We start from the raw sequence: 24231 nt of genomic DNA, 5'->3' as shown, positions 1-24231 counted from the left end.
CAAGTCTTCAGTGGGAGCAAAACGGTCCCCATGATCAAAATCGGTAAAACATATGAATCTTATTTTTATTCAACTACTGCATTGAAGTATACCCTAACAGACTAATCTATAGGAATGTACATCGGTGCTTCCATTATTTACTTTTCCTATTTTGATTTTATAGCTAAACATTATTGAGGTTGTCAAATTAAATCAAGATCAAAATTTTGTAGTAAAAAGTGGGGGGGGGGTTATAAAAAGAACTTTAAATTCATTAAAAATGAATCATTACTTTTTTGATACTATAATACCTTCTATATTTATTATTGGATTTGGTTTGAACTTCTGGATCTGAATTTCAGCAAATTTCTACAATTTCAGCTTATGTAAGCTTGAATTTCAGTTATTAAAAGGTTGCATCCTCATATACCCCTCCAAACTTTTGCAATTATAAAAATTACTACCATGTCTAAACACTGTTAATAGATAGCATAACATCACTAGAGCTTCAAGACAATCTGCACATCAACGTGGATGTAATTTGACACTGCACTGAAACAACCTTTAAAACATGTTCATGCTGTATTGGGACAAAAATAGATATGTAGTACACACTATAGGTGTATAGTTGAGTATTTAATTTTTATTTGCAGATAGATAATATGGAGACAGTAATGGCTAGGAATCACCAAAAAAAAAAAAAAAAGCAACTGTATGCCTACTTTTGCCTTGTGCTCTGTCTGCATTTACAAAAGGGGTAAAGCCATAAGCATGAAATGGACATGGGTTAGGCATGGTTGCTTTTTAATAAAGGTATTAGAACCTGTGATAGTGTTGAAGGTTAAAAAGAAAAAAAATATTTGTTGATGCTGGATTTAAATTTTTGTAGATTCAAATTTTTAGAAAATAAATATGAAGGAAGGTACTAAGGAACAGAAATAGAATGGAAAACTGAATTACAAAGAGGAAAAATTTCTGTAATTTTCAGGGAGGTGGCAAGAGTGCACTGCACCGTTCAGATTATTTATGAGGACATCATTAGACTTGAGAGATCCTCTTGGACTGGAAAAGTGCAGAGACCACCAATTCATAAAGGTGGTTCTGAGAGTATAACTACAGACTATAATAGGTGAGTAACTACAGGGCAGTCAGTGACTTCACTGGTAGAAAAAAAATCACAGAAGCAATGAAGGAGAGACAGATTTGGCGATTACAATACATGTGGCAAGGAGGGCCCATGGTGCCATGTTGATTGATAAACTAAAATGGTAAATTAGTTTTGTGGTGGCCTTGTACACCACTGTACTTGGATTACCATATCCAAGTACAGAGATTGCACTGTACAATCTCTGTACTTGGATATGGTAATCCATATTAAAAAAAAAAAAATAAATAAAAATAACCCCAACATTGGAAGGGGCCAACATTGCACATGTGGACTGGTAACAGTTACATAGGGTTTTTCATTATTATTTATTTTTCTGTGATGCAGCAAAACCCAGGAGCTTCTTTGTGCCATATAACTAATTCATTTTGTAGAAATTCCAGCATTAGTTGAAATAATGCCACAAGAAACTCAGGCAGTTGCTCTCAATATGGATTTGTCACAAGATGGATAACATGTCAAGTATCACCAGTAAATTGACACTGATGGAATCCATATTGGTGATCATATGGAAGGTGAATTTTTTAACCCTTATTCCACTGGTGTTTTCCTTCTGCATAAGAATTTGCTTGCATTCAGTCAATTCCTCCCTTGCAGTTAGTGTCCTATTGCATTTGCCTTTACTCTTTTCAAAGCAATAGAGAAATTGAGCTGCCAGTTGGATTTCTCTATTGCTTTAGAAAGAGTTGACATTAGCATTGGTAGAGGCATATGATGCAAGAAAGCAAGCTTATACAGCATCAGCCAAAAGGAAACAAAAAAAAAAAAAAAAAAACCTGCCCATTCATTCATTCTAAATGCTTGTCTGGTTCTGCCTTGAATTTATCTAAGCTATCAACTATAACAACAGATAGCAGTTTGTTTCAGCAATCAACTACCTGCTGGATAAAGGCAAATTTCTGCACATCTATTAGACAACTTTCCTCAATTTCAGTTTATGCCCAGTCAGGTTTGTAATCTGAGCAAGAGGAAGAATCCTATCAGCATTGAGAGTGCTCAATCCATTCAAGGCCTTATACATATCAGTCAAATCTCTTTGCAGGTGCCTAGTCTCCAGGTGCTGCAATTTGCAATTAGCCTTTCTTCGTAAGAGCACCCCTTTGTTCCTCTCACCAGTTTTGTTGCCCTTCAGGCTTCCAAACCTGTATGCAGTACTCAAGGTGTGGCCTGACCATTGCCTTATACAAGGGGATAATCACCTCCTTATCCCTGCTTGCAAAATTCTTGTATACCATTGACAAAACCCCATGACCTACTCTGGCAGCCTGTCTGCACTGCTCATAAAACTTCATATCTGACTGCACAATTACCTAGAGGTCTCTTTCATTCTCTACTACTCAGTGTAACACCACCCAGTTGGTATGTTACTTTGGGGTTACTGCTACTCATATGCAGTACTTTGCATTTATCAATGTTAAACTTCAGTTGTCATTTCTCAGCCCAGCATGCCAGGAAATGTTAATTTCACAATGAACTTTCTTTGCAGTGGTAGTGTTATTTCCTTTTTACATTAAGTGCATGTTTTTCTTAATGATGTACAGCCATATTTACAATGTGGAAAGAAATCATTTTTAACTTCAAATATAACATTCAGCAATTATTAAACTTAAGAATTCATGTCTTCCACAATACAGCTTCAGCACATTTTTTGAAAAACATGGTTTAGATTAGGGTTGTCAAAATCAGAAGTGCTCGTGGACCACACACAAATGGTTCTTGTACACAGCTCTCCTATGTTATTGCTGAGGAAAATATATTAAATATTTTTCCCTTGCACAAAAGTACACAATCTCATTACTCTTAACATTTATGAATGTTTGTATAAGTTGTAACTTAGGATCTTCAGATAAGACTTATTTAAATCTTATATTAGTGTATCTCCTTTAAATATCACCCTATACAATATCACCTGCATATACATTCACACATGAGGGGTTATTAAGGAGGGAAATGCCAGAAGTTTATCAAACTGTAACAGGGTGCGTAATGATTTTGTAATAACAGAGTAAAGTGGAGGAGAAATTGTTGAAATTAAACATAAAGGTACCCGGGGTGGATGGGATCTATCCAGGATGAAACTGAACCAGAAAGTCCAGTACAAACAGGCATTCATTTAGAACATCTTTCCTACGTAGGCCAAAGCCACGAAGATGATTTTGACAGACACGAGGTAGGTCTTGCTGTTGCGACTGCGTGATGGCCAATGCCCTGGACTGGACCTATTAGAAGTTACCATAGTTAAAAGAATCTGGAGCACCTGTCCCCAATTGATGATGAACCTCTTTAATGCCTGCCTACAATATGGATCCTTCCCCTCTCCTTGGAAAAAAGCAAATCTTAAATTACTCATTAAGAATCCCAGCAAATCAGGCAAATTCATACCGCCCAATCGATCTACTTCCGGTCTTCAGAAAAATACTGGAGAAGCTGATTGTAGCAAGATTCCAAAAGCACTATAAAGAAAGAAACCTAAACTACAGATATCAGTTTGGCTTCACTGCTGGGATGTCTACAGTGGATGCCATTAACCTAGTTATTAATAACGTTTCAGCCTCCAATGAAAAGTATATCCTTGGCCTCCTTGTGGACTTCAAAGGAGCCTTTGACACTGCTTGGTGGCAAAGTGTCCTGGAGAGGTTCCAAGAGGCCAGGGTCTCCGTGCCTATTTATCGTCTCATCACGGATTATTTCCAGAATCGCTCACTTGTGATCTCCAGTGGATCCTGCTCTGTTGCGAGACCTGTGACTCGCGGTTGCCCTCAGGGATCAGTTTTCGGATCAGTATGCTGGAACATGGTCCTTGATGGGTGGCCGGCTACAGAACATAATTGCACTACCAAGATCGCTTATGCAGACGATTTAATTATCCTTGTTTCTGGAAACTCCAGACTACAACTTGAAATCCGTGCTAATGAAGTCCTATCAGACCTAGATGAGTGGTACACATAAATTAACTAACTATTTCTGTTCCCAAAACAAAACATTCTTCTCAAAGGAAAATGAGACCCAAATAGACCTCCAAGTATTAAGATTAAAGAACAATCAATAAAATTAGTTAACTCGTACAAATACCTAGGAATTTTGTTAGATAACAAACTTCAATTCATTACCCATGCTAAATATGTACTAACCAAAATCAAGACTTTCACAGGCAAAATAATCAGAATTACCAAAGGTTCTTGGGATCTGAAACCCTCCACTCTCAAGCTGTACTAAAAATGTATATTTATTACTATTGTCTGTTATGCTGTGGGCACTTGGGGCCCCAGTATACGCAGAGTCACGGTGGAAAAAATCTTGACTCAAGCTCAGCGCTTCTTCCTGATTGCAACTTAAAGAGCTTGTCGCACAATTTCAACATCAGCACTACAGGTAATCAACGGTAAACTACCAATTAAATACGAAGTGCTGTACAATTACTTTCAGTATTGTAGAAGGAAGGGTATTGCAGCACAGTTCAACCAGTTTTCTGTTAACCTGGATGTGCCAGTGAAAGAAGACAACACTAGATTAAGAAACCAGTTCCTCCAGGAATGGCAAAACAAATGGACTAATGCCAACACTGGAAGAATTACTACCCTTTTTCAATTCCTACTATTAGTTCACACTCTCCCCATATATATATATTTATATATCTTGTTCAAATTTTCAATCGTTAATAAAATACTTTTTATTCATCCACTCAAGTTCAAATACATTTTTTAAAACTTGTAGTGGATGACACTTGATGTTAATACAGTTTTTTCAAATATTAATTCATTAATTAATTTTAGTTTTATATGGGAGAAAAAAATTTTCTCTTATATAAGATATTTAGCAGGATATAAATTTAGGAATAAAATTGAAATCAACAGGCAGTAGCTCAATCGGCAAAATGCAAGGATTTCAGTATTTTTCACGTGAAGGTGAAGAATGAGAGTTCAATTCTTGCGAAAATCAATAATTTTTTGATAAATTTTTGAAGTTGAAAGTTCGTTGTTGACCTAAGTAGGAATTGACTTTAAAAAAATTTTTTTTTATATTACTTGTTATACCTCAAGTTGCCAAATTTAACAAAAAACATTGGCCCTGGTTTAACCCAGGTCTTCACCTAATTTTCCTTCTATCCGAGCATGGCAGCCTAAACTCAAAGTTATTTACTCTGGGTTTGGCTGCGTCTCCTCTTTGTAAATGTGGCTTAGAGGAGACAGTCCAACATCTTAGAATGTTGATATTAGATTTGAACTTCAGACACTGACTGAAGTTTATGATGTAAATAACTTCAAGTTTTTAGAATGTAAAGAAAATTATCAGGCACTGGCTAACTTTGCAGACAAGGCTTTCTGCAGAAGGAAAGGACTTGCCAACTGAGAATAATTATGTAATAAGTGTACTACCACTGTATATAGTTGCCTCCTTGGTATTAATCGTATTGTTACAGGACCTCTGATGAGGTAATTTATTTTTTTTTTATTGCAGGAAGGCAATATTAGCATTTAGAATATATAAGTCGATGTGCCAGGATCACTGTTGGGTGGACAGTGTCCTGGGACTTGTGCCTGTAATAAGGTACATAAATTGTAAATCTTAAATTATAAGATATGTCGAACCTCATTATAACCGAACTGGTAGATCCTAACTATCTGTATAGTTGTATAAGTTGTGAAGGTTAATATAGAAATTGGTGCCTTCAACAAATTGTAATAACTGAGTTGCAAGTGTTATGGATATACAGTATGGTCAAATGTGCAGCTATACTACATTGGTCTCAGGCAAGAGACTTATTGTGTAATCATTTCTGTGAAGATGCTGGATCAGAAGATGTTTTGCTAAACCACAAATTGTAAATAATGTACAGTTACTCTTCAGTGGCGGATAGGGGAAACCCTGGAGCCTGCAGAAAATAATAAAATACTTTGAATATCCAGTTATATTAAGGGAGGTGGCAAAGGAAGTAAGCAAACCCTTAGCATCCTTGGACTCAGGGGAGGTCCCCATGGACTGGATGTGCAAATGTATCCCCAATTCACAAAGAGGGATCGAAGGGTGACACGAGTAATTACAGACCAGTTAGTTTAACTTCTTTTCCAGGTAAAATAATGGAGTCACTGGTTAAAGATGCATTGCAGGATCATCTAGACAAGACTGCAGCAATAATTCAGACACAGTGTGGGTTTAAGGGAAAGTCTCGTCTGACAAATTTGATTGGATATTATGATGTGGTTACAAAGGAACTGGATGCAAAAATAATTTTGATATCATATACATGGATTTCAGGAAAGCTTTTGATGCTATTGTGCATGGAAGACTACTATACAAATCAGAGCAGTATGGTATTAAGGGTAAGTTGCTACAATGGATAAAAGGGTGGTTGAGTAGGAGAAGACAGAGTGGTAATCAATGGATGCTGCTCTTCATGGACTAATGTTATTAGTGGAGTCCCCCAGGGTTCGGTGTTGGGCCCACTATTTTGTATATTTATCGATGATATTGATGAAGGCATATCAGGCTTAATGTTGAAGTTTGCAGATGATACAAAGGTTGGCAGGGTTGTTAATGACAGTAATGGCAGTATGCTGCTGCAACAGAATCTAGAAAATTTGGGTAGATGGGCTGAGAAGTGGCAACTGAAGTTTAACATTAACTTTGACAAATACAAAGTACTACATATGGGTAGAAGTAATCCCAGAGAAACGTACCAACTGTGTGGTACTATACTTAGGTTGGTAGAAAATGAAAAAGACCTGGGAGTAATTATGTAGTTAGGTATGAAATTTTCTGAACATTGCAGACAGGCTGCCAGAACAGGTGTTGTTAATGATATACAGGAATTTTGCTAGTAGGGAAAAGGAGGTGATTATCCCTTTCTATAAGGCAATGGTCAAGCAACGCTTTGAGTACTGCATTGAGGTCTGGAAGCTCTATGTATAAGGCTTTGATTGGGTTGAGCAGATTCCATCTGTTTTGCTCATGGTATTCTTCCTCTTGCTCAGATTATGAACCTCTTTCTTCTTCCAGTCACAGTTCCCTGAGGAGCTGTTGTGGCCACCAACAAATTCCTCCAGCTGCATCGATCATGTGCTATATGAACTGCATAAAAATGTCACACTCAAAGTTCACTGATCCCATCAGTGAACCTTTGTGGCCTCAGTTGAAATTGAGGACAGTTATAGAATAGATGTGTGGAAATTTGCCTTTAGCCAGCAGGTAGTTGGTTGCTGGAACAAACTTCCATTTGTTGTGGAAGTTGATAGCTTAAATAAATTCAAAGAACTGGACAAACATTGAGGGAATGGATGTGTGAATTTTTTTTTTTTTTTTTTTTTTGGATGATGCTACAGCTTGTTTTCTTGCATTACATGCCTCAATTACTACTACCATCATTTTCATGCTGTTTAACTTGTGAAAGCTGTCAACTTTCACAGGTTAAAATTGCAGGGAGGGGAGGGTCTGCTACAAATGTCACAGCATCCAATCTGACATGCCTGCTTTAGATAAAGGATGAGCATTTTCAGCCAAACATGCTTTGTACATGCCAAAAATTCAGTCCCTCCCCCCTTTTTGTTCCTTATCGTTTAAGTTGATAGTAAAGTGGTACCCAACTTTGTTTTGCCTTTGCCCAAACATATCTAAACAAGAGTAAGAGAAGGAAGGTGTGTGGTACTAAGCACAGGCTTAGCAAGCTCATTTGAAATACTGTCAATTATTAGGTTTAAAAAGGAAAAAGGTGTGGAGAGCTGGCTGGTTACAGAATATGAAGCAGGTTAAGAAATGTTGGAAAATTTAAATTATTACTCAATAATTGTATTTTAATTAGTTAGTTGAATTGATATATATAATAAAAAGAAATGAAATTGAAAATATTGATGTCATGCCAAAATTTGGTGACTGTTTAGGACACAATTCAGGATACACTTTGGAAAGCTGTAGCTTAGGGTGAAATTAAAACTATAGGTTGTAATTATCTGTACAAAAATAATTTCAGGAAATGATCTGAGCAAATACTGGGAGTAGAAGATTTAAAAAATAGTACTCCAACCAAGGGGAAGAATAAAATTCATGCAGGTCATCCCATTTTATACTCTTGTGATACAAAACAATACTATGCTGAGAATGGAGCCCATCACCAAGTTGTGATCTGGAGTACCTGGAGGACAATAACATTAATTGTGTATATCTTGAAAGGTTGTTGGTGAGGAAAGATTGTCTAGTATACTAGTGGATGTGTGAAGTCATTAGTAGTAATAAGACTTGTCACATATGCCATTTGGAGTTATGAACTTCAAAATCACTGAGTAAAATTACTTATGTTAGGAAAAGTTGGATTTGAGAAAGTAGTGTTGCAAAGAAAACAGAAAGGTCAGAGTGTTTGAGCACAAAAAAAAATTAAGGGAAAAAATTAGAATGCATCTGAAATGTAATGACATTGCCTAATTTGTTTATGAGTATTAGTTGACAGTGATAATTTCACCGTTATAATCGCACTTGTCAAGGACAGTCACTAATAACGATTATCAGCTTTGTGATATCTTTATTTCTTGAAAGATTTAATTGTTGTCATTATTCATAAATTTGTCATACTTCTGAGTTTTGATTATGATAATAAACACAACTAATGATAATTAGTTGCTCTTAGAAAGAAAGGCTTAAGTTTTGGAAATTACAGTGTCTGGAGACTAAGCACCTGCAAGGTGATCTGATTGGGGTGTATAAAGCCTTGAATGGTTTGAGCATGCTCATTGCTAATGGGATTCTTCCTCTTGTTCAGAATAATTGCCTGAGAGGGCATAAATTCAAATTGAGGAGACAGTTGTAGGATAGATGTGTGGAAGTTTGCCTTTAGCCAGTGTGTGGCTGATTGCTGGAACAAACTTCCATCTGTTGTAGAAGTTGATAGCTTAAATAGATTCAAGGCAGAACTAGACAAACATTTGGAGCGAGTGGATGGGCAAAATTAGAAGTTTATTTTTTTTTTTTTTGGCTGATGTTATATAAGCTTGCTTTCTTGCTTCATGTGCCTTTACTAATGCTAATAATCTTGTATGAATATTTTTTGGTTGGGATTATGGAATGGATTTATCCTTTATTAAGAAAGCATATCTCAAATTCCTTTAGGCTAATTTAATAAACTGAGAACAGATTTATTATATAAGGATTATAATAATATTGATTTTAAGTAAATATTTTTATATAATTATTGATCGGAATTTCTAGTGCTGATACCAATCTAATTTGTCTAACAGAAACATTTGTCATTCATACATAGCACCCAACAGTTATGTTGTAGTGTTGTCATTTTCATATATAGTCCATTATCTCTTTTCTCTTTATCTACCGTTCAGTTTACCTTTTTATGATAAAAAATGCAATTTAAAAGTATTCCTGATTTTGATAAGTCTTAATCCATGGTAAAATTTGGAATTGGTATTGAAACAAAACAGTTTGATTTCAGTAATAATTCCAATTTTTCCTCTCCATAAATATTTAAATATGTAGATGCCCTCTACTTCTTGATAGTAGAAGAGTGCAGATAGGCTGGGGGTACTGCATATTTATAAATGTAGTCATCTGATTTCAAAGCAGAGATTTACCTCAAAGATTATTTGCATTTCATCAACTTGATGGTAGCAAAATTGGCTGGATTTGGGTGTCCTTTTGTTTTATATTTCTTTGCATTAGTTGTCCTAACCAGGAGTTCAAATTCAGCCATTTTATTGATAACACTCCTGACATTAACTGAACTGTAGACACAGTTCAGTTAAGACTAAGCAATCTATAGTTTGCTACCCTGACACACCTCTTGAAATTATTTAGGTTTGTATCCCAAGCTTTATCTACCCTCTAATTTGAAATGCTGTTACCCTCAGAACATTGGCTGTTGTGGCAACAAACAGGAATTCTTGAGGCGTGCAAGCATTATTTTGACCCATATCATCAGATAAATGCAGATCTAAATTACCCCCCCCCTCCAAACTAGCAGTTTTCTTGAACCCTTAAAGCATCTTCAATGATACTGGCAAAATCCTTGCCAGTATCATTGAACTTGCACCCCCTTTGTTCAAATGGATACCATCTCTACAAAATAGATTCCTTCTATCTACATTCTGAATCTATTCTGCAACTGACTTTTGCTCAATTTTAATTTATGCCCTCAAGTGTATAATCTGAGCAAGATTATACACTTGAGCACACACAGCACAGAGAAGGGCAATAAGATTGCCCTTCTCTGTGCTCATTCCAGCAGCTCTACATCCTTCCTAAAATGAGGCCTCCAGACCTGTATGCAGTATTGACAAATGCAAGCTACTGCATATGGAAGCAGTAGCCCAAAGTAACATACCTACTGTGTGGTGGTACAGTGGTACAGTACTACACTCAGGGTAGTGGACAATGAAGGGGACCTGGAGGTGATTGTATAATCAGATTTGAGGTTCTCTGATTGGTGTAGATGGGCTGCCAGGACAGCTCATGGTTTTGTCAATGATGTCCAGGAATTTTGATAGCAGGGATAAGGAAGTGCTTATCCCTTTGTACATAGCAATGGTCAGGCCACACCTTGAGTACTACATATGTCTAGTGGCCTCATTTTAGGATCTAGAGCTGGTGGAATGAGCACAGAAGGGCAGTGAGATTGGTGGTGGAACAAAGCGGTGCTCTTACCAAGAAAGACTTCAGTTCTGCAAATTGCAGTGTCTGGAGACTAGGCATCTATGAGGTGATCTGATTTAAGATGTTTAAGGCTTTGAATGGTTTGAGCAACAAGTTCAATGCTGATAATATCAAATGGAGCAATATGGCCTTAGTTGCTGATGCTCCTATAATGCTAATACAACAACAGAGTGTGTAGAAATTTTACCTTTTAGCCAGTGAATGGCTGATTGTGGGAACAAACTTCCATCTGTTATGGAAGTTTATAGCTTAATATTTAAGCCATTAAGTTCAAGGAAGAACTAGAAAACATTTTGAGGTACTGGTTAGGTGAAATGGGAAGTGGGTTTTTTTTTTGTTTTGACTGATGCTGTGTAAGCTTGCTTTCTTTCCTCATATATGCTAAATGTGGGTCATGCTGGGAAAAAAAAAAAAAAAAAAAATTTCCCTCCCTAGAGCCTTGCAGATTCCACTCAAGTCTTGAATTAATCCACAAAGCTTTCAGCATATAATCCCTCCTGTCCTTTCTGGGCAGAATTGCAGACATACACATTCTGACCTAACTTTTGGCATTTTTTTTTTAGCATAGTCCTATATTCATCCAACAGATGGTCAGATCTTGTATGTTTAATATCAATAGGCCCCACATGAATAATAAAGCTATATTTAACCCCCACCCTTAATCTGACAATCTGTTGGTAACATTTATCTTGCAATTTAAATTTTTGATCCATTCTTTATAGACCTTTTAAAGCATCAGGGCTTCTAAGCTTTCCTAATAATTAAGAAAGCATGTTTCCTGCTGGATGTTAATCTGTTGTTTTGCCTTTTTCTGCCACTCCATTTCTTACCTTTAAATGTATTTAATCTGATAGCAACTTAAATTCCTGTTTCAGTGGCATTGAATATGTTTTGTTTGTCAACAAAGCATTATTTAAACAATTCTGGTTCCTTAGTATTGAGAGATGCACTTTTTGGCACTTTTTTTTAAACAGCCTGAGAGTCTTAAATTTCTGGAACTATCTATTGGAAGACCTAATCTTCAGTATTCATCAAATATGCAAATAATCCAGCCTTAGTTTTTAAAGATTTCAGGCTATGGGAACATTTGTTTACCTGTATTATCATTAGCCATTCCAAGAGTGCCTTTTTCAAGATTTGGATACTGCTGCCCTGTGTAGCATATCTTGTTTAGCCAAGTTGGTCTTAGACCATGTACCATTATCTACAGCCTTGTAAAATCTTAATTTTGTGTGTGATTGGCAAAGCTCCTCACTTCATAGGAGTCATATCTATAAACATAATCTATACATACTGTATAATGAACTTCTGGTCAATGTCAGTTTCATTTCACTAGTGAATGATTTTTCAGTCAGCATGCAAGCTCATCACTGTCTTCAATAAATTACTATTTGTTCATTTTAAATGTGAATATGAAAAAAAAAAGCTGGTTGGAAGTTAATCCACCAGCAATTTGGGTTATTCTAGAGAAATTTGTTTATTTTTCAAGGTTATTATAATGAATATAAAATAACATGCAGTTTATGGGAAATTGATTAGTACCTAGCACGTAGGTTAGTTATATGCTGCAATGTTAATAAGAGGGTTACTGTAAAGAGATTAATTATTAACTGCAATTTTTCCTAAAAATTGCAATAATATCCTTAGCTGATTTAACATATTAATAAAAATTATAATTTCACTAATTTTCCTTCCTAGCCTTTTTTATGAACATGTTTCTTATTGCATTTTTAAATTTTATTTAGTAGAATTATTTTATTATAATTCAGTATCAATTTCAAACTAGAAGAAAAGTTTATTCTTGGTATTCCATACTTTTTTGAATTTCTTTGCCACTCATAAAAATTTTTTTTTTAATGCACATTACTTTAAGATTAAATTTTTTATATTTAAAATGCCATGTTTTTTTATTTTCACTATTCTATTTTTCAGAGAGGCTGAACTACAGGAGAGTACAGCTAGTGAAATGAATGTTAATATTATACAACCAGGTAATGGCACATTAGGAGAGTGTCAAGAATATGTACATTTAAGAGCCAGAGGCCCAGCTCCCACAAATGAACATAAAGAGACAGCAGTCAGTGGAGAGGCTACATCTGTGAGCAGGCAAAATTCAACAGGTATGTGCCCTTTTGTCCAAATTGAGTCTTCGATTAAATATACAGCAATACCCCGCATAGCACTGATAATTGGTACTGAAACTATTCAGTGTTATGTGAAACCGTGCTGATTGAGGTATAATTATAATAGGTTTTAATTGGATGCATACCAAAGAAAGTTTATAAACAAATTATAATAAATCTATAAACAATTTATGCTTGATAGCCAATTAAAGGATTTGAAATAAAAAATATTGCAAAAATTTTATTAATGAAAAGGTAATGAGAACGCTTTGTTTATTTAAGTATTTCAATAATAAAGTCATCTCTTCTTTTTCTTGGCATACAAGTCTTTGTAGCATTGAATCCCATCTTGTAAAATTTGCTGTATCTTGATGCTATGTTCAACATCTGGATCTCCATTCATAATCACCTTGCAGGCCAAGTCAATCCCCCCACCCCAAAAACTTGCTCCATTTCTTCTGTTGAAAATTCTTTTGGTGCCACTTCATTTATCTACTTCAGATTATCTTCTCTTCTTCATATGCAGTTTGCTGAATTTGGCAATTGTCTGAATTTGCAATTCAAAACCAGTGAAATCATTTGCCAAATGGGGCAAAACATGCTGCCCAACAGAATGCATATCGTTGGCAGTGATTTCTAACCAAGATGCAAATATATTTTCAATCTTATTTAAATGGGTAAAAAATAAATTGTGAAATTAAAAGCTATCACATCTTGTCAGGATGGAATTAAGAATACTGAACACTGACTGCCTGAGGGGGAGCTATTGACATGTGCATATGAGACTGACATGTATATGCTGACACCACAGCATATATATGTCAGTGTTCTCCCCAGAAAATTTTGCCAGCCAGGTGGCATTATGAAGTAGCTGGGTGGGGAAGTGTAATACTTTGCAATATTATAAATGTGACAAGCAATCCAGGGCAAAAATTAATTGCATAATTTAACATTATATGCTCCTGTCACATTGATCTCGATCGCATAGTATGTTCGAATTAATATTGATAGAGATCAGTGAACAGTACCATACGGTACAGCGATAATCACTTAAATTTTAGCCAGGCGGTCAGTTAAATTTACTGGGTCGTGTGCCCATTCAATAGGTCCTGGGGAGAACACTATGTATGTGTACCTAGGCTATTGAATGAGTTTTAATATGTACAGTAAATTTGACTTCAATTTAATTAAACAGTGTTATAGTGAAACCCATGATGTTTGGAGCCGTGCTAAGGGAAGTATTGCTGTACTGTAATTTCTGCAAATGATAGTAATGTCCTCCCCTCAGTCTAATTACTTCATAAGTAAGGGAGAAAAAAGTTTACCATACTATATTAACTTAATGAGAATTAGGTGATAATGTAATTACTTGTTAATTATTTAATAATGAAAAAATGCATTTTTCAGGAATGGTTAATAAAGTGTGAAAAAATTAAATTAATTCTCATACATAGTTTCTCTGGCAGTAACTAAAAAAAACTACTCATCTGAAGCTTAAGTTAAGTGACATAAAAATAATTTACCTGTAATATGATTTTTGCAGATTGAGCACATCTGAAAACATTGTTAGTGGATGTTAGTTTGGATGATTAAGTATTTGAATATGTGCAGTTATTTTTATTCATTTTATTTTTTGCTAAACATATTGGCTATTAACACATTCACTGCAAGTTTATGCATGAACGGTTTTAATCCACCTGGATGAAAAACCAAATTTTAAGAACCATTTTCTTCTGATTGGCTGCAAGAAAAACTGGATATTTTCATAAGCAACTTTGGTCAGAGGCTAATTAATTTTGCCGTAGCAAGGAAAACAGTAAAAAAAAAAAAAAAAGTCTCTGCCTTCCTCAACCTAGTTTTATTCAATCTGATGATTTTTAATTCAGTGCGTTAAGGTTCTGGTCAAACCAGCAGCAAACATGTTAACTAGTCATTTCTAGTAGAATAGCCTCCACAGTTGGATATTATAATAAATAAATTGAACAGCTAGTCTAGATTGACAAGTACTCAAGACAACTCTAACAAGTAACAGCAATTTTGCCACTCTGAGGGTTAAACAGATTTCTAACATAGTTTTATCCTCAGAGTGATGAATTTATAAAGAATTGCCCAAAGGCAGCAGATACCAGATTTGGAAGATGTGTGTTGAATGGCAGCTCAAGCAGTAGGAACTAGAGTACACGATGAGAGTGACTGTACTGTCCACAGGCAGATGTGTTTTTGAAAATTATTGCATTCACTGTGGGTGAAGTCACTTGCAGCATAAGCTTATTAATTATGCATTTTAAACATTTTTTTTTTCACCAAATCTATGTAAATAAGGACAGGGTTAACCAGGAATTGTAGAATAATTGTATAAATATTTTAGAGCAGTGGTTCCCAAACTACTGAGATCTATGAACCCCTTCAAAAATCAAAAAAGGTTTTCAGACCCTCACCTATTTTATTTAAAAAAAAAAAAAAATATATATATATATATATATATATATATATATATATATTAGTATTAAGCGAAGTATTGTTTATGAATTTTGTTGTTATATTCTTACCTAGATTTGCTGGCAGCTGACTACAGAAACAGATAGCTACGTTAATTATGGGCTGATACATTGAGAGGGTTAGCCCTAGACAAAGTCCCTTTTAATGTATCTACATACCCATAATTGACCCCCTTTTTTATAATTTTTATTATTTACTGCATTGCTTTATAATTTGCCTCTGTATTGTTATACAATTTTGCCTCACTAGCTTATATATTTTGCTCTATCTTATAGTTTGCTCTATCATATATTACTTCCTTTACTGCTTTCACCTTTTTGTTCTGCGCTTTATCTTTTGTTTTACGCTCACCTTTTAATTATATATTGTATCTCTAGGTTTTTGCCATGGTGCCGGCGTTGGCATATGCACGTTACCTGGGTGTTTGACGCACATAGTGTCCACATATTGCACCGTATCTCACCCAAAACTGCTACCGCTTTACCAAACTGACATTTTTTTTTTTTTCCATCTTATCTATATATTTATGTAAAAATAAGAATAAAGTTGAGTTTGTTTTACACATAATTTTGAATTTTCTTTTCAGAAAACCCTATATATAGGGTTTTCTGAAAAGAAAATTCAAAATTATGTGTAAAACAAACTCAACTTTATTCTTATTTTTACATAGTTATATAATAATAACTTTATTTATCATCAATTTGCTATACACAGAACGAATAATTTGACTGGTCTGAGGACCCCAGTTCAGGAAATGCTGTTTTAGAGTATTTCATAAAAGCAAGCAGATTTATTCACGATCCAGTATTGTATTAATTTAACTAGTATTAAGAAATTTTTAAACGAGCTTTGAGCTAAACATTAACTATGTAATGATATGGACCCTCCCCAGTGAGTGGGTGAGGATCCATCTATATACTGATTAGGTGACAGTTCTGTTGTATTGTGATTTCATAATTGAAGCTATTCATTTCTCTTGCAAGTGTTATGGATATACAGTATGGTCAAATGTGTGGCTACATTGGTCAAGAGTGTAGAAATATTTTAAATTCCTGGTCAGAATTAGCAAATTTAATAAATGTTGAGGCAGCTTCTGTTGCCATGTAACTTAACATAACCCACAGCCTTTTCCCTTAAAATGCTGTTGTTTCATGTTCTTGCATCCAAATTGCTGTCCTTTTTTGCCAATATTCAGTATTTTTGACATCCTTTATCTTTGATTCCATCAAAATAAATAAGAACATTGTCATTGTTTTTTTTTTATGCACTTGCTACTGTTAAATTCTGCTTTACTTCATTCCAACTTGCAAATAGCAATTTTGTTATAATTTTTAATATTGGGCACTATCTTTTCTCCTCTCTCAGAATCTTAAAATAAGCCAAACACTAGTCGTTTCCCTTGTTATAAACATTTAGCTAAGTATGATCATAGGTTGTATGAGGACAGTATTACTAATACAAGGCACTTGGTATTGCCATTGTTCATTGATATAAAATTTAATTAGAAGGATGTGTAGTAACATTATCTAACAATAAAAATGCCTTAATGTATATTCAAGTGATTATGAAATCCTGAAAAATTTGAAATTGTATCATTAAATTCTTGTTAAAGAAACTCCATTCTACATAAATAAAATACTAAAGAAGGTACTGAATTATAGATTCTTAATTTTATTGTAATTTAATCATAAAACAAATTTTTTATCCTAATTGCAATTTCAGTTTTACAAAATTAAAATTCAGCTATGAATGGATTCTCCCCCTTCCCAAACACTTCAGATTTTAGTACAGCTAATTTTTTGTAACAGTTTAAATATTACCAGCTAAACAATATTCTTGTTTTTGTTTTTTTAGATAGTACAACTGAGGAGTTCAATTCATTGAAAGATCATCGTCTCTGCAAGATATGCATGGATAAAGAAGTTGGCATTGTTTTTTTGCCATGTGGTCATCTACTTTCCTGTCCTTCCTGTGCTTCTGCATTGACAGATTGTCCTCTTTGTCGAAAGACCATTAAGGGTACAGTCCGCACCTATTTGCCATAATTTTCAGAGGACTGATCAAGACATTTCTGACAAATTATAACGTTCAGCGGGCAGCTATAGATACATTGTATAAAATAACACAGTTTTGACAATGGACAATATTTAAGAGAATTCCACATAATAAAAATTAGAATAATAATTTTCAGAACTGCACTTGAAATATCAGACCAGCCCAGCATAAAGTATTCTGAGCTGGCCTTGATATAAAGAGTATTCTTTAATTTTATGTATATAGTTAGGTATTAGTGATTTCACTGACACGCTATCCTAGTTATTAAACTGCTAGTGAATATCATAAAAATCCTTTGACTTCACTGCTTTAATATTTGGTATCTAGTGTGTATATGTTTGTAAACTTTATTGTAATTTTAAATATTCAAGTTTCTAGTTATAAATTTCCAACTAGATCAACACTGTTCTCTCTTTTATGTAAGCATGATTACCATCTTAGTGTGCTTCATTAAATGACTAGTGTTGATCAACATGAAAACAGCAGAAGAATTTATACAGAATCAATCAGCTCTGCCCCATAAATCTTATCTTTGGACAAGGTGAATGGTAGTGATGGGTTGAGAATAAAGATCACCTGAATCAGTTGACTAGAGCAGTGATCAAAAACCTAACCCATCCATAAATTTTATTGCTTATACTGAAGTAACATAAAAACTGATGGTGCTATAAAGCATTGCTTGTAAAGTTATTTGCAAAATCTATAAGATGCTTCTTCACAGCAGTGTTGGTTCAAGGTTACAAGTATTGCAACTTTGAATCGGTATTGAGCACTGCAAAGCCCAGAATGGCAAACTGGCTGTTGCATTTGCAGAAAAAGTTTTCAGGGGTTGCAACATTTGTGAAAGAACAAGTATAACAAGCTTACAGAACATGATTTATTAAAACATTTCTCCATGTGGAAAATTACATGAAACACTGTAATGAGAATAGATAATTAAACTTGCTTTATATTGCTTCATTATTGGCTTGGTATATTAGCTATTTTATCTCCTTGATATCTAACAACTGAAGGGTCAACATGGCAGAGTGCTACTGAATAGGAACCAGATTTGTTTGTATGGTGGTTAAGTATATATGAGTAGTAGATCAGCCCTGGTGGACTAGTGACATAGCCACCTAACTCATCTGACCCGATACCAACAAACTTATTGATAATTATGCCCCCACCCCTCAAATTTGTGCTCTTATCCCACAAAAATAGGCAACCAATCATGTTATAGACACAGTTCTGATATTTGCACCAGACAGAACTGCAACTAAGTAGACCACACACACTATAAAGGTTGAATAAAAAAGTACAAATACCAGAAATGGTATATAACATGAGGACAAAAATGCAAACACTCAGCATATGATGCTGAAAATAGTAATTTAGTAAATACGGTATATAGTTATATTTTGATTCTTGTATTTAAGTGGACTGTTTCCATTCACTTTGCAACATTTTTCTTTTTCCTTTATGATTATCCCCTAAAAACAGTGTGGTTTTATTCAAGGTTGGGTAACAACTTAATCACACTGGACTTAATTTATGTGGAGTTGTACTTTTAAGGAAGAAGGCTGTTCAGAGGATTTAATTTAAGGAATAAATAAAGAACAAAAGTTGTTAGTTAATTTGGACTGGTTTACATACACGTTCAGATTCCCCCCTCCCTCTCTTCTCAACCCACATTTTGTGGGAAGCTGGCAGAGCTACAACTCAAAAAAAAAGCTGGTACAACTCATCCATGGTACATTAGTACCATGGATAAGTTGTACCAGCTCTTTTAAGCGTTAGTATCCTCTATTAATATTTTTCACTTAATTTGGTTTCATCTACTTCTGAAGCTGAATTCTGTTAAGTCAAAACTGGATAACAGTGGCTGACATGAAGTTTTTTGTGCTGTTGTCTATTATTAGTTGGAAATGCAGGTGAGATGGCAGCATTTAATGCAAAATTTTAAAAAATATGGGTTATGTATGTACATTCCAGAGCCCACATATAAAGATCTGTGTTTGTACTCCTGAAATAATGTAACTTTGCTCTTTATGTTAAGTTTCTTCTGCCCCCTTGTGATCATAACTGGCATGCAGTTATGATCATTGCCACTCCACCATGTGGAAAATTCTGTGGGTTCTAAGATTTGAACTAGGTGGGAGGAACTTGTGGGCTTCACTTGAATTAATCAGTCTCGGCTAGGGGTTGCATGATCCCAAAAACATGGGTGGTTCATCCTTAAAATCAGTCAGGGAATAAACTCAATTTCTAGATTACTGCCATTAAGCATAATGGTCTTGGTTGCATTAGTGAAAAATCTAACAGCCAAATCTAATTTCCCAAACCTAACCCGTCCATAAATTTCATTGCTGATGTGTCATGCATGTAAACACAGCATTTAGTATATGCACCCCCCACTGAACTGAGTCCTCAATTTGTAACAAATTTTACATCAACATTGCACTAACAGATTTCACTATTTCTTCTACTAAAAGTGAAATTATATTCTCTACTGTTAGAGAACTCTAATTTTGATGTCTGTATTAAATGCAAAGAGAATTTAATTTCATAGGATTGTATTGGATTATTAATTTAATTAATCCCTAACTTTGACATACTCAGTTCTTTTCTCAATTCTTAAAACAAGTCTCTTTATACATGCACACCAGTGAAGCTGTATGGTAAAAATTTGGTTAAATAAAAGCATTCGTACAAGTTCAGAACATCTTGGTATTAAGAGAAATTTAATGTCTATTCTTAGTATTAATGGTGGCCCAGTACACTAGCAAACTGCATATAGTATCCCTCCCCCAACAATTGTTTTCCTGTAGTTTCTGCAGTTTTTTGGAATTAGATAAGCTATTCATAATTCATACTAAAATGCATATAAAACTAGCTTGTTGATTGATAAACAGTAGCAACTTCAAAATATGTTGCATTCTGAATAATCTGATATCAAATTAATGAGGATATACTGTAGATAGATATTCTAATATACAAATATCACCATTACTTTAATGATTGGATTAAAACAATCATTAGAACCCCCTCTCATAATGTTCACTGTATTATTTAGTTAATTTATTTACTCTTAAAAAATAGTACAGTCAGTTCTGTTGTAATGTGCATTTTCACAATGCAAATTTGCTCCAATGTGATTGATATATTAGGGAGCGTATGAGATTTTTGCATTGGCTCATTGTGCGATTTCGTCTGCAAGTAACACCAGGTGAGTGCAAAACCCGGCACCAAGCTGAATGTAGTGACCTGTGCAGCAATACATACAAATTTTTGAAGTTTAAAAAATGTCAAACATCAAATGTGTGAGAGCTATATTTCCATTTACTGTTGTAGTTTGGTCAGAGACACGCTGGCACCTCTGTAGCCAGGTGGGAAGGAGCAGCAGTGCATAGCACACACTTCTTGATTAGACCGGGGTTCGAGCCCGTCACCACCAAATACGGAGGATGTGGAAAGGTCAGGGAATGACCACCGCATATCCCGGAGCAATATGGCCTTAGTTGCTAATGCTCCTAACTAACTAGAGACACGCTGTTGTCATTTGCTGTATTCACATGATATTGTAGGCCAACTTATGTTTTCAGGAGCTCACATTTTTCTGTTCAAACAGAAATTTTGTGAGGCAGGGATAGCATGAGAGCACATTACTGCAGGTCACTACCATAAAATAATAAAAACATTAGAAAACAGGCCTTGTGTGTTGGGTTGCATTATATCATCCAAGTTTCTTGCGACAACCGACTAACTGGTTAAAATAAATTTTTATTAAAATAAAAATATATACATAAGATAACACAGAATAAGATAAAATACATAGTAGCTTTTGAAGCAAAGTGCCTCCATCAGCTAGTCTGTGACTGATATATTTCAGTATATATTGATGGTATGTAATTGTGTTTTACCAACACAAGTCTGGTGTTGGTAAAACACAATTACATACACGTGATGATTGCCAGTGCTCATTAGGGTATGAGTGTACTCCCCTCGTGCAATTCATAGTACTATTATTGGTGGCTGTGTAGTGCTTCAAGCCATGAGCACTGGCAGTAATCACATGAATAGTTTTCAATATCCTGTTGGGACCAAGATTGTGCTGCTCAACCCAATAATGTTCGGCGACTATGGAGCAATCAAAATTAGCAGTTCACAGAGCCACCTCATGCTCAGAAACCCCGTATCGGGTTATATCATATTTTAATGCTTTTATCTTGTGTATATATCAAATTTATTTTAACCAGTTAGTCGGTCGTCACAAGAAACTTGGATGATATAATAAAAACAACTTGCAGTTTCTGGTTTATTGGGCTTTTCTGTTAGTGCAATCTAATTATAAACAGGTAGTAAACTAGATCTTACTGCATTTGTGATAATACCAATAGCTGGAATTCTGTGGGTTTTTGTTATTTTGATGAAATGTGTTTTTTCTTTTTTTACAATGGTCCCTACGCTGGATTCATTTATCTTGAAATGGCGGGCAACTGCAGCTGCAGACTTCAATTTCCATGAAATCTTGACTCATATAAAAAACAAATTTCAGAATCTTCTCTTCATTCCTATTTTTTTAAGCTTCGTAAACTTGTTACCCCGTATCTCACTTGTGCAATTTATGCGTCTCATGTTTGTCGTTATTCATTTCTTATCTTTTTTTAATGTTTTAAATTTTACAATCCAAAAAAAAAAAAAAAGTAATGTCGGGGAACAGAAATATCAATTAAACTTATCTTGTCAAGGTAAAGTGCTATATTTACTGTAATTTTTTTTTTTTTAGCTATTTTTACTTAGACTGGACTTTTTTTTTTTTTTTTGAGTGCACTGCCCCATCCCTATTTTTCCCATAAGCCCTGGTTTTAATGCACGAAATATAACGTGGAGATGTTTAGAAATACATGTGCCGCATTATAACAGACTGACTGTACATAAAATTTAGAGGCTGAGTTAAAATAATGTTCTAAATACTATAGTACAGCCCATATACTTAGTATATGGGCTGTACATATTATAAACATAATATGAGTATGGCAGGGTATGAGCACGGAGAGAGTATGGCAGGGCATGTACATACCAAATGATAGTTATATTAGATTTTTTTTTTCCTTGTGAAAGTTCCACATCCGTATATTTAATTAAAATATAATTAAATATACTAAGTTATATAGCTAAGTTCCTATATAACTTAGCTTCGTGTAAATACACTTTTCAGCTCTTTTGTTTAAAAATGTTATTTGTAAAACTGTCACAATGAGAATATGTGTGGGCATGCATTTGCTGGAGTTAACAATGAGCCTAACAGAGGGCAAGAGACAAGTAGCTGATGAATTCTATCGGGTGTCACTTATTAGATGGTAATCATAATTAAAACAAAATTAATTTTTTTCCTCCCCAAATATAGCCACAGTTTGTACCGTTAAGGGTTGATCAAGAATTTTTTTTTTTTATTATTATTATTATTCATGTAAGGTTACTTGTTTAAACTGAACCTTGCTTATTGGAAGCTTGAAGTGGTGAAACCCATGTTTAGTCTCTAGAGCAAAGTTGCCGGCATCCCCCTCCCCCCATACTTCTCCTTCAACCCATGCACGGTACTAAGTACTATAAGTTTTGATACCTTTCGTGTTTGGGGTTTTCGTAAAAAAAAAAAAAAAAAGCCATGTTTTAATTAAATATACGGATGTGGAACTTTCACAAGGGAAAAAAAAAATCTAAAAATCCTTTCACCACTGAAAGGATTTACACCTCTTAAACTCAAATCTTTTACATCCTGTATGAGGATGGTGATAACCACTGTGCTACTTGCAAGGGCCTTGTTGATGTAGAAAGATTAATCTCTGTTAATGATTTTGGGTGATAAACACTAGATTACGATGAACCATGTAGGAAAATTACTGTTCACTGAACAAAAGTTATTCCACATACAAGTTTGTAAAATGATCCTTATTCTAAAAAAACTTTTCAATGAATGGCTTCAATTTTAAATACTGAATATAACAAAACTACTGTTAATGTTTTTTTTTTTTTTTTTGATTTGGTAGTTGTTGGCGCATCGGCTTCTGTGGCCATATTGCACCTCCCAAGGTTTTTGCAGTACTTTGATCCAAGCCCGAGGCGGGAATCGAACCCGCGACCTTTGGGTTGCCGGGCAGGTACTTTACCCACTCGGCTAGCCCGGTCGGCTACTGTTAATGTAAAATTTTATTTTGCCTATTTTTTAGTGCATATTATCTTGATAATATGCACTGATTTCCAAGCACTTGTTATGCTTTTTGAATGGCTAATTTTGTTATTAGCCTACTAATGAACAGGTATCCGGAGATGCCATGCATAGGAAAGGTTTCTATACCAGTGAATAGCTCCATACTGTACCCAACAATGAATTAACATGTTAACTGCAAATGTGCATTGAGGTTTTTAATCCACTTAGAAACTAACTTTAGAACAACTTTCTTCTGATTTTACAGAAATAAAACCATATTTTCATCAAACTTTTGCAAGCAGCTGACTAACAGTTGTTGTTTGGTTTTTAGGAGCATTAGCAACTAAGGCCATATTGCTCTGGGAATATGCGGTGGTCATTCCCTTGACCTTTCCGCATCCTCCGTATTTGGTGGTGATGGGCTTGAACCCCAGTCTAATCAAGAAACGTGTGCTACGCACTGCTGTTCCTTCTCACCTGGATACGAAGCCGCTCTTGACTAACGGTGCATACACATTGGCAAGTGAGCAATGATAAGTTGTGGATTCCAAGCTGTCTGCAAATTCAGAATT

At 34.9% G+C, this 24231-nt stretch overlaps 1 protein-coding gene across 3 annotated transcripts in view; it reads left to right on the top strand.

Moving 5' to 3' along the window:
- Positions 1-19173, top strand: part of LOC150083691 (putative inhibitor of apoptosis) — a 90042-nt gene extending 70869 nt beyond the window's left edge. For all 3 annotated transcript variants that reach the window (XM_090378130.1, XM_090378128.1, XM_090378129.1), the window contains exons 5-6: positions 12725-12912; positions 17269-19173. In XM_090378130.1, the coding sequence (XP_090234256.1) occupies positions 12725-12912; positions 17269-17459 (379 nt within the window). In that variant the 3' untranslated portion in view covers positions 17460-19173. The remainder of the gene's footprint in view (positions 1-12724; positions 12913-17268) is intronic.
- Positions 19174-24231: the final 5058 nt, after the last annotated feature.

The sequence above is a fragment of the Mastigoproctus giganteus genome, chromosome 7, assembly GCF_048544385.1.
Source record: "Mastigoproctus giganteus isolate SK-2022 chromosome 7, ASM4854438v1, whole genome shotgun sequence".
Taxonomy (NCBI): Eukaryota; Metazoa; Arthropoda; class Arachnida; order Uropygi; family Thelyphonidae; genus Mastigoproctus; species Mastigoproctus giganteus.
The sequence above is the reverse complement of the archived record's forward strand: the minus strand, read 5'-3'. Positions and strand labels throughout refer to the sequence as shown.